Below are 12,662 nucleotides of genomic sequence, written 5' to 3' on the forward strand. Positions count from 1 at the left end.
AAAGGTTTGAAAAGACTTGTATGGATAAATAATGGTTGTTTATTGTGAATTGACCTCTTGATATAAGAGTAATGCAATTTAATAATGTCAAAAATTATACTTGTAATGGATCTCTGTAAGTTAACACTTATTGGAAATACATGTAATGACATGTCAAGGATATTTCTTGCATCCAGATAAAAGTTCAAAGATGTAATGGTCTTGCATCCGGGGTGCAGTGGTGATCACTGGTCAAAATGAATGAATACACATTGGTCCTTGCTTTCTTTTTGTTTTTAATCGCATCTATCCCTCTCCAAGCCACCTCATCTTTCTTACCTTTAAACATTGATTTGTTCTTTTGGGTCTTTTTGAAATTACATTACAGTAACTTATTTAAAAGCAACAAATTAATCATGAAAACTTTTAAAGCTGGGTAAATTCATCTAGTGTGTAGTTAAGTGCATTTAAATCTTATCTCAGTGTGTATAAATCTAAGGTAAAAAAAAAACCCCAAAAACATCCCATGATATATATTACTACACAAGTGTATCTTAGGGACACTATTCCATATATACACCTGAGTAATACACCTGCTTTTATTGAAACATATCAGCTAATGTGGTTTCTTGAATTTCCATTTCTGGTACAGTTACCGTAACTATGTGCGAGGTAAAACATGTGCATGCAATGTATCACTAGATTTATGTTTCATCACATGAACTAGGTATCTACACTATGAAAGGTTTGTTTTTTAACCAGCAGTTGTGTTTTACGTATTACTCATACTGTACTTGTGCTACAGATTAACTGATTCACCATTGTGTACTATGTACTGTCTGCTATATCTTTTCTTCTACCTTTACTTTCTACCGGTAGTAGCTATATAAACTACTTCTACTATGGTATGTACATGTACTACATATAAAGATAAAGATCTTTATAAAGGGTAATTGTTTAAAAATGTTATAATAAGCAATATCGGGGACATCCTGTGGATCAAACACTGATAATGTTGCTTGCAGTTTGTTACACCATTTTGAAGCGATAAGATCGATGTATCATCTGAATCGACCTATCATTAAAATTTGGGCTAAAAATGAGCAATTCAACTACCGGGTAGTCATTCGCATGGACGATTCGTCCGAAAAATAAGGTACTATGCATTCAGCTGAACGTTAGTACTAATTTATTACGTTTTGTACACGTAGCCTAGCAGTTATTAAAAGCTAAGTATTAATTCCTTTAAGTACATGTAGCCTAGTTCTAAGACATGTTTACCGATTTAACAATCATATTACTTTAATAGAATTTTTCTAATGTGCTCCAGTAAACAGTTTAATATGAATTTGTCATTCCGGCTGAGAGATCATGTTAAGGTGACGAGGAATCAAAAGTACAAGTACAGATAACGGTGATCTAATACAGTAATGGTCCGTCCATTACCAAATGAATTTTGTCCAATGCAAAATAAAGATTTCTGGTGATCAGTGTATGGGGTTTCAGCATTTGGCTATTGTCATCTAGCAGGTCCTGTCTGTCACACATCTCTCACAGGAGCTGGAGCCATACATGCTTCAGAAAAGATTGATTTGTGTTCTAGCATTAACGGTTTTACCTGCTGAATATTACAGTTTTACTAGGTTTTTGGTACATTTCTAATTATTAAAAAAAAAAAAAGAAGATTCAATTTAGTTTCCAATTCTTTGATCTGATGAAAAAAGTAGTCTAGGTGATTATTGTTCCTTATGACATTTTAATTCTTTGGTCCCACCAAATTTTTTTGTCAGTGTCTTTGAATAGTTGCTACTTAATTAATTCACACAGCAAAAAATCTTTTGCTTAATTTGTATTTTGATGAAGATACCATAGCAGTGAAAGGGTTTTTGCCAAGATCGTCATACATGTATGGAATTCTTAGACAATCAGAAGGGATTGATTATATTTACTTTATTCTAAATGGCACAATATTTTCCTTTTCTCTGGAGCATTTTTTTTCTCCATTTTATAGACATTTGGACTTAAAAACCTTGCATGCTCTGAAGTGTTGTGGAGAACAAATATCTCTGTGACAAACTATAACATTAACTTGTCAGACTGAAAAACAGTTTGACTTTTGCTTTTAAATTCATTAATACTTACATTGCTTTTCCAATGAGACATAGGGTTACATGTTTAGAGAATAAACACTGTGATGTAATCCTTTCAAGGTGCTCTTTTTTAAAAAAAAGATCTTTTCTTATAGAAAATTTTTAAGCTCCAGTCTATAGGTATTCATTAATCTGGTCTAATTATTCATTGACTTATTTTTCTTGGTTTTTAGAACTGTATATACACCAGTACATAAATTTTGTAGAAGCATGGATAAAGTAAAACTGTGATCCCTTTATTCATATTTTGATTTTTTTGGCCCATTTTTATCAAGTCATAAATCGATCGATTTACTCAACAATGTTACTAATGAGCTTTAAAAACCTCTGTCTTCCTTAGTGAAAAATGAATCTTGTCCTTATTAGCACAAGAAGGAGCATCTTGAAGTCATGCGATACTAGTTCAGACAGAACTGAATATCTTAAACAGACCTAATTTAAGATATCGGTGCAAATTAAAGCTATTGAATAAAACACCTATTAAGGTACGACGTGTCTGCTAGATGCAGGCAGCAGAGTGAATTTAAAATTCTTTGACCTAAGGAGAATATTTTATGGGTATATATGTATTAAAACGGTAAATAATTTGCATGGAACCGTATAATGAGCGGTGCGGCTGATGCTCCACCAGCTGTTTGGTAACTTTCGGTGACCCCGGAGATGACTATATGACACCACAGGCTCCCTACTGTGCAAATTTCATTGACATCAGAGATCGAAAACAATACCAGTACGTATCGGATTTGCATTCATTTTTCCACCTATTTTTTTTTAGGAGATCTCGTATTGATTGCATGCAGAGCAGTAGGAGTAATTGTTTTGCCATGGACACAAGGTGAATTTAATGTTTTCTCATACGGACTCCAGGCGATTGGGCTTGATGACTAAATAGACAGTTTTCTCCAGGTGCCAGCTGTTGTTTAGAAGAATTGTCTTAATTATAATTTTGAAATGAGTTAAAGTTTTTGATTTATTGGATTGAAATGCCAATGATGAAAAAGTTTTAGGAAAAAAAAGTGAAATCACATCTTTTAAAGGTGTTGCAGAAAAAGTTAATGATTATTGACCAATACAAGTGTGGAAGCGTAGATTTCTATGTCATTCTTCCGTCTTCCATATTTGACCTTTCTGGAGGTCAACATTATCCTTTTCCATGGGCTGTCACATCATAAAGAGCTGTGATGAAATATTGCTTATTGTAGCCCAACGATTGGTCCATCCGCTCCTTGTTTTATATTGGTCAGCATTATTGCATGTATACTTTGGATTATTGCTTTGGTGTATTTTACGTATGCACATGCATGTCTTAATTGTGGGCATCCGTCTAGATTTATGAACTTAAATCTTCAATATTCAGCAATGTTCCGTATAAACTCTTAAACATATTGGAATTTATACTGGTATTCGTTCATATCATACATTTGGCATTTGTGTTGGAAAATGTGTGGTAATTTAATACTGTTTTACAGTGTATTACAATAGTAAATTATCCAAGACATTGGCTCAGTGGTATTACAGAGTATACATTTACTAGTACATGTAGTTGGTAATTCACCTTGGGCGATGCCTTTTGGTTTGATTTTTCTTAATGTTTTACACATATTTGCGATGAATATACATGTACATATGTACATGCAAGACATTTTTCTCATTAAAAAAACCTTAGGATCAAAAATTTTAAAATGCAGTACTCATGGGCCTTTTAGTGCACTAAATTATTAAAATGTAAAATTACCAATATGATAGATGGATTTTGGCTCCTATTATTTTTATAATTAATAGAGTTTACGTACTGAATGATTTTGGAGACCAATGTTACACTGCTAGCTGTCTCTGTCACTATGATCAAGCTAAAATTGATTTACACAAATTAATAAATAAATGCCATTTTAAACCCAAATAAAAAACTCCAGGTATTATAAATTTGTCCTTACTTTTTTGATTGTGAACACATCTGTAGATTTTAATTACAGATTTTTTTTCTCAATGAAATGACTATAAGGATGTTGACACCATGCTTTGACCTTCATCTGCACCTGCATGTATCCGTTAACTTTAGTAGGTGTATACTCTACATCTGGCATTCATAAATATTGATGTGTATGTTCTTTAAATATCTCCTAACATTCTGCAGGGTGCAGTTTGTAAAATGACTGAGAGGTGTATATATATATGTATATTTTTTTTGAATTTTAAATTTAATAGAATTATCACTTGCATAAATGTGTAATGTATTGAGGCGAGTCATATTCTCTGAAATTTGAAAATCTCGATGGTGATTTTTGAATACCCCGAATCATGAACAGTGAGCAAAATGCGTAGTCAATGACATTAAAACTACCAATTATTCCAACATATATGTCATACATGTGATAACTTAGACAGTTTGATCTATTTCCTTCTCTTTGCCGTACGTATTTCTGTTTCGACTGTAGAGTTCATAATTTTTACTAGGTAGGTCAAAATAGGAAATTAAATGTTGACAACAAGATTTGATTTATAATTTTGTTCTTAATAAATTTACTGACAAATTGGTATGTATTGAAAAGTGGAACAGAATTGGGAGCATTTTAAGATTCATTGAGAACTTCATGCACGTTAAATTTGATGGCAGTTGATTTAATGAAAGCGTTGAAGTACTAACAATGTGCTAGTATGTATAATAATTTTATAGCAACATTTTGTGCCTGAAGAACACATGAAAAAATTGTTTTAAGATTGCAAGCTTAATCAATTGTAATCATCCTGTAAGGCAGCTTAGTTTACATGTAATAAGTTACGCTCACATGCTTGGTATAATTACAATGTAAAGGATTGTAACAGTTTTTAAGTACATGTGTAATTGTGAAACATCCTTTAGCGATGAGCTGTATTTGTGCCAATGTAATATTTTTATCTTCTGCTGACCCCATAAGTCTTAACCATAGAATTAGTTAAACAATATTCTAAATCTAATTATGGAAATCCATAAATAAATAGCACTTTGGTGCTTTATTTTTACCTTCCTGCCCCTTCCTGAACACAAGGTTGTGTTATACATGTATTGAATGTCGGGCCTAATTTTAATCCAGTTCTATACAAAAAAATACATACCTACACATGTCACGGGCCAAAATAAATTGTCTAGCTGTTATAGATCTAGATGTGTTAAAAGCAAACATTTTCCTCTTCAGTGTTGTGAAGGTAGATTTTAGCAGTCTTCTTTTGTATTCTCTTTTGAATTCGTTGATTTTTTTTTTTTAAGTAGTGGTTCACATTAACATTCAAGTAACAACACAAAGCTGGTGAGAGATTATAGAGCCACTTTAAGGTTTTCTAAAAAACCTGATGGATGCGTGTGCATTTTGGGTTCCCACTTTGTCTTGTGAGTGTGTGACATTCTCTTTGGTGATGGAAGAAAATAGTAGGTTCTTTAAATTTCACTTTGGTTTTTAGGAAACAAAATCTTTGAGTTTATATTTAAAAAGAATATAATTTCCCTTTATCTTTTTAGAAATTATTAAAATTTATTTAAAATTTTTGTTTTTCATGAATGTGATCTGCAAATCTGCATTAATGGACTGATATTTGACATGTAGTGAAATTATATGCATCTTGTATATAGCCATTATAAATTAGATCGAGATGAAAGATCTGGAAAATCAGTAAAAAGGTTTTGAAAATCGATCTTTTGAAATGTATTTGAGTTTGAAGTGGAAATGTTTGTGAACCATACTGACTACTTTTAAGATGCATATACTTACTATGCTGTCCCAGTTTCCTGCTGTACCCAGTAAATGTTTGTGATTTTTTATTGAATATTAAATACAGTCTACTTCAGTTTCGTAAGAAGTATGAACGTCTAACACATGTACATAGAGTGTGCCATCCTGTACCAATCAGCAGAAAGAATGCAATGATTAATTTAGAATTAGGTTACGCTGTAAACAAAAACTACATTATTAATTATTATGAGGTCATTAGCCCCCAAAATCTTCAATGAATTTCAATTCATTAAACATGCATAAATGTCTGTATAATCATCATATATAACTGCCCACAACAGCCTTTGAGACAAGACGATGCTGTGTGTGGAATTACATCATTCATAATGCTTAAAAACAAGAAAATCATTTGTGATCTTTCGATTTAATTATTCCAAGTTTGTTTTATCAAATCAGCTGGTTTATTGGGGGTATTTTAATTTATTTAGTAAAGCTCACATTCAAGCTGGTTAATTGCCAGGCATGAATCGTTAATGAATTAATTCATACCAATATTTCATGACAATTGAGTAACTGTTGATCTTTTTGTCTTTACCGTAATTTTTTTTTTTTATTTCACAAGGCTGCATGCTCTGCTCTCTGCCGCTGTGCTGAGACATGGAGGCCCTGTATATAAGTGGAAGGCTCAATCAATTATGGATCAGAGAGCATGAGTAGTGACAACAAGAAGCATCGATGTAACTCGCTTGCTATGGGAAGCACCTGCTGAAGGTTTATATATATATATAACCAGCAACAACCCAACAACAACAACAAAAAAAGAGAAGTAATATATCCGCCAAATTACCTACACTTAATACTCTTCCATCCGACACCAGCTTCAATACGATGAGACCAAAGTGGAACATTTCCCTGGCTCTTTTTCTGTACTGTTTAGGAGGACAAGTTTTGGCTTGGCAGAAATGTCCGTTTAGAGGAGGTAAGACACTTTTATTCTTTTCTTTTTTTGTAAATACAAAATGGGTATTTCTTTTTTTTTTTTTTTACAATTATTGAGTAAATTAAATGACAGTTTTACAGTTTTCTTATATATGTTTGGGGTATTTGAAATATAGATACAGAATATGTTAAAAATTAAAAAAAAAATTCTAATCGTTTGTGTCAAAGCAACGAATATAGGGAGAAATTGGTTAGATTTATAATTGACACATTAAGTATAAGTTGGAGGTCTTCTTTTCTTTAATATGTAAAATAATGTGCCATTGATATAACTGTTAATGTACATTTTGCCTTCGCAAATACCGTTCTGCTATGGCAAGTATTTTAATATGTATAAGTAAATGAAGCAGAAACATCCGTGTGATTCTACTCAATTTAAAAACATATAATCTGACAACTCAATCTTTTAGTTTTGAATGCAGGCAAAATTATTGTAAACACATTATACCCCTAATGTTTTTCCTTATTTTGAAGAAAATTTGCGTAAACAAAATGTTTCCATGAAGACAATTTTTAATATTAGGCTAATATCGTACAAAACCTTAAGAACATGAACCAGTTAATAAGGAAATACATAAAAGAAAAATTTCCTACAATTTATTTCAGCTAGCAGTATCATATCATAGGATCTGCCTATTACAAATTTTATTGTGATTGTTAAAATAGTTGAACAATTTTCTGAATTCACAGGAGTGCATTTCACAAAATCTAATTCATTGCTGTCATTCAACTGTAAAACAGAACAGCGCGGGGACTTAATGTAAAAGTGTTTTTCTAATCTGTTGTTGAATATGAAAGAATTGATAATAAATCAGTTCCATTTTGTCAAACATTTGACTTTTTTGGCATTTCGTGTCTTTTTGATATTTTTTGCGTTTGATTATAGGTTAACATTTAGCGTAAAGGTTGTTTCAGGTTATTATTAATCTAGACACGAAAATGTCAAATATCCATGGCTTCTGTTTTCAAAGGAATATCAAACAAGAATTCTTTTATTTACAAACAACTTTCAGGCATTTTTTCATTAGTTTTTGACATTGAAATGAATGGAACTTTTCTCCTGATGTGTAATTAATGTTCCCAAATTTTTTTTTTTTTGATTTGATGTTTTTGCACAAATAATTGTGATTGTGCAATCTGGTTTGTAAAAGCTTAACTCGAAATGTCCCCTTCTGTCAAATGGCGTGAAAATTGCATGCTAATAAGGGAATTATAGAAGCCTCTTGACGCAATAGGATTTAATATATCTTGTGGCTATTGGCTCCCTGTATTACAGAAACACCTTTCTCTCTTTAGGACTTTATTATCATGAACTATATTTTCAGAACCATTCTGAAGAAAAACTATTAAACTATGAGGTCCTAATGGATCGCTTTTGGCCAATAGATAAAAGGAATTTTTTTTTTTAGAGAAAGGATTGTCTAAGTTTGAGATAATGAGAAGAAGAAAAAACATGATTGTTTCATTAAAGAACATCATTTTGTACATCCAAAGAACTGATTAGGTTAATTTGCATATAAACTGAATCAAAAGAGCAAATCGGGATGGTTGTCCGCTGTATTGTTGTAACTATGATTTTTCATTGGCTGAAGTTTGGTGTAATATTAGACAATTTATTAGGTATTGTAGATAACCCTCCTAATTATATAATATTAAATGTCAGGGATGTTATATCTGTGTTAATTTGCAAGTAGCTCCTCTCTTTGATTTTAAAATCTTACTTTTATTTTTCTGACAGTTGTGAACTACAGTTGATTTTCGATATCTGGAACACTGATATCTCAAATATAATTATTTTCAAAGTATTTTACCTTCGATATCTCGAATACATGGATATCTCGACGTTTATAAACAGTCTTATCTAGTTTGAGGTAACTAAGTTTGACTGTATGTGAATATAGCAAAAGATCAGTGCTTACAATTTTTATTCTAGTACAGTGGAATTGCGAAGAATAAGGAATCTACTGTATAGTATTCATACTAGACATCGGGTTCATGTATTGACTGTCGCCGAGTTCAATAATTTCAGTGATTGTCAAATTAAGTCACAATTAATTAGATACTACAAAACATTGAGATAACCTTCCCCAATTGTTATAAACTTTCTCTCACAACTAGAATAGAAGCTGGTGTATTCAGAGTCTTAACATTTCTAAATTAAACACTTTGATGTTAAAATGTTATGCTTTTTATGGGTTTAGATATGGCAATTTCTCAGGGAGGGAATGTTTTCTTGCATGAAAAGAAAAAAAAAGGAAAAAGAGAAAAAAACAATTGCCGTTGATGAGATTTCATTTGCTGGTTGAGTAAAATTGTCACAAAAACTGCTTTGCAGCAAATTGTAGGGAAAAAAGGTATGTTGGTAGATTAATTACAAAATCAATCTTTGATGCTATTTTGGAACGGACAACATCCCACTTTAAGCCATTTCCACTATAAAGAGGGATATGTAAATCGTATCAGCTACCTGAAGCACTGCATTCATGTAAAACTAAATTGCTCTGCCTTTGACCTACAATGGTACACGGGGAGAAGTATTTTTGTATTTTGCACTATTGAAGGAGATTAACCATGACATCTTCATTTAAAATGATGATGTGTTAGAGACAGGAATGGCTGCGATGCACTTAGTGGGACCCTTGTGTGTTAGTGCTGTACTGTTACATGCTGGGCATGATGACAGGTAGAAAATGTAGGTCAGTCTGGTTCAACATTCAACAACATAACATTGCAAAATGAACAATAAATCATATTTTGATATTTTTTGGCCCCCCCCCCCCCTTTAAAAGATATATGTCAGAGTAAGTGAAGTTCTAAAAGTGTCCCGTTCTTAGCACTTACGGTTATCCATTAGCAGTATTGTAGAACTCTTCTAATTATGTATCTTCTAATTATATATCGTTTCCTTTTCTTTTAGTTTTATTTTTCGTCATTATTTGTGTCAGGCACACAGATAATAAGTGCAAAAATTAAATTTAAGATAAGTTATGATTCAGAAAATTAAAACTGTCAGATGGCTGTCTATTGTCTATACCACCAAAACTGTATATAAATATTCAAAAAGCACATCCGCAAAAAAGACTTTCTGAAGTCGTAATGTGTCGAGACAGTCGCTTATCATAAAGAGCAGCTCCTAATTTTCTTTGAAATTTGCTTTTGTTTTTGAGGTTTTAAACAGGGCAGAAGCCCACGCAGGGAATTGTAAACTAATAATCTTGGACCAAAAAAATCTGATTACTGTAGTGCCTTCCTTTCAGTACAGATAAGGGTTTATGTGCAGTGTTTCCAGTTGATGGTAAAAATGAATACCCCAAGTTAATGGGTCACTTAGAGATAATGATGTAATAGACCGGATCCTTTTTTTTTTCTCCAAAGAAGACAGTCCATCTGTAGCTATTGGACAGATGTTGTAGAAAAAATGGTGAAATGTTCACAAATAAATGTCGTCCAATTGTCAGATATTAATAATGAAGAATTAATGATTTTGAATCGTCTTAACCAGGTATCCTGTTACGAATTTAGCTGGGTTTTATGTACATAATTGATGGTTTGTTTAATCTTTGAGCAGTGTACTGTATCGATTTGTGCAAGTGAAATCCTAGCTATAGGTAGGGTATCATCTGTAGAGTGAAAAATAACGAAGATAAAGGCAAGATAAAGTGGGGGTTTTAATGATTTCGACTGATAATCGAGACTCAGTGCTAGGTAAAAACCTGTCAGTGTGGGCATACAAAATTTTCAATAGCAAATATTGGTAGAGTTTGAGGTCATTTTGAAATTGATAGTGTTGGGCACTCACCTTTTCGATAATAGAGTTTTTTGTCATTTATACGACACCTTTTAATACATGTACAAGGAAAATTGGTGGGAGCAGGGCACTGGTCCCCTAACCCCCAACAGTATTATTACCAAGTACAGTAAATATCGTTTAGTATGAACACAGATTTATTGCAAAATCTTGAATATGGCTTTAAGTTTTGTGGATCAACTGCAAAATTCCTAACAAATCCTTGCAAACATTTACGGTACAAAACTTTTATGAAAAAAAAACTCAATTAAAACAAATTTATGGATACAGCGAATATTCAGTTAATTTTGAGTGCTGTAGAAATGAAAAATAATCAAATTTACATTGTTTATAACAAATTGTTTCATAGTTTTAAACCTTAATGATACCAATTGACATAATTGTTTGAATGAATTTATTTTCACAAAAATACCTATATTAACCATCCAATTTAATATTTAAGGTTTCTAGAGAAGATATTTTTATCCTAAGCCTCAGCAGGCACAAATGGTAGTCATCTTAAAGAAAACAATCATGAATAAATCAAATGCACTATACTTAATATTATGTATTTGTTTTATGGATATAACAAATTAATAGTGAAGATTAAATAGCCTACATGAGTTAAGAATATTTCTTTCTTCTTTTTTTTTGGCAGCAATTAATTCTGATTCATCAGTTTTCTACTTTGGGGAACCCATCAACTTAAACTGTACCCTGGACCCAGGAAACGAGAATCAACTTTTGAGCGAGAGCAAGCTGTTTTTTATGTCATCGAAACTGGAGGAGGGCCAGGATGACCGGACATTGTATGGGCGTCCTCTGGTAGATTCCCCCCGCCTAGGAATCGCTATAGTTGACCTCGTGAATCAGACGGCCTCCAAAGACAATAAGTACATGCATTACATGTGCATGTATAATCAGGACCTGGAAGAAAAAGACCCGTGCACTGTGGCCCACTTCTTTGTGGAGATTGATTGTACGTATAGAAAAAAAAAAAAAAAAAACCATTTTTTTTTTTAAACTTTAAGTCTTTATACTAACAAAAACATGGAAAAACTGTAAACCAACTTTTATTTGTGACAATTAACATAATTATCAATTATGAAATTGTTTGCATCAACTAATTTTAACACCAGTATATAAAAGTGACCTTCAAAAAGCCGAAACTGTGAACCTTTTCAACATTTTCTGGCATGTAAAAAAAAAGTTTGTCTAAAGTTTACATGCCAGCCTCTATAAGGGGGAGCTTGCAATTCATACAAGACATCTCTGTAATACTTTATAGCATCATCTCTAATGCAGCAAATGATGTTGTGCTACAGTTTTTAAATTACCAGATCATTTCCCGATTTCAAACTCGTTGAATTTTCCTTTACTGTTTACCAGTACATTTAACACCAATATTTCTCAGCTTTTGTATTTTCTTGATAATGGACCATTGTAGACTAGACTAATGTAAAAGCATCCAAATTTTGTAACAAGCTGGTCTTAAGGAAACCTCTTTTATTAAAATTTGTATCCTTAAATGGTTTAATATTTGTTTACAATATTTGCTCAGAGGAATATTGGTATTAAACATTGGGCCTTAAATTTAAAATGCATTTCTTCTTGTCAGAAAAGCTTGATCCAGTCAAAGTGATAATTGTTGCATGCAAATATGTTTAAATGGACATTACAATATGTTTATGAATGAATTTTAGATCATTTTTATTCAGGCATTGATGATAAGTTTAGGTATTCTATAGAATTTATTTGACCAAAATAAGCATTCCCCACACATGTACGTACATACACAATACCATATTGTTAGTGTACTTTGTTCATTGTGTTTGGGTCTGGTACCTGGGGGGGGGGTCTACTTCCATAAGGAAGCTGATACACAAAGTTCTGTCAATGAAAATGAACTTTTATATCGTGTCATTGTGTAAGAAAAACTGTACTGTTAACTGACCTAATTCATTCCAGTCGGAAATAATGAAAAAAATCAAAGCCAAAACCAGGAAAAAACCCATAATTTTATGTATATATTCATGTATTGTG

The 12,662-nt window shown here is 32.2% G+C and overlaps 1 protein-coding gene across 7 annotated transcripts in view; it reads left to right on the top strand.

Moving 5' to 3' along the window:
* LOC105339082 (interleukin-6 receptor subunit beta) overlaps window positions 1-12,662 on the top strand; it is a 40,719-nt gene that overhangs the window by 6,632 nt on the left and 21,425 nt on the right. For 5 of the 7 annotated variants that reach the window (XR_002200769.3, XR_901903.4, XR_004598551.2 and 2 more), the window contains exons 2-3: window positions 6,456-6,812; window positions 11,278-11,598. Coding sequence is in view for 4 of the 7 variants with exons in the window: in XM_011444495.4 (XP_011442797.3) it covers window positions 6,722-6,812; window positions 11,278-11,598 (412 nt within the window). In the remaining 3 variants the exon portion in view is untranslated. Of the gene's footprint in view, window positions 1-2,904; window positions 2,965-5,392; window positions 5,533-6,455; window positions 6,813-11,277; window positions 11,599-12,662 lie in introns of those variants that run through there. The other 2 variants (XM_011444491.4, XM_011444493.4) reach the window with 2 other exon arrangements.

The sequence above is a fragment of the Magallana gigas genome, chromosome 7, assembly GCF_963853765.1.
Source record: "Magallana gigas chromosome 7, xbMagGiga1.1, whole genome shotgun sequence".
NCBI classification, from domain to species: Eukaryota; Metazoa; Mollusca; class Bivalvia; order Ostreida; family Ostreidae; genus Magallana; species Magallana gigas.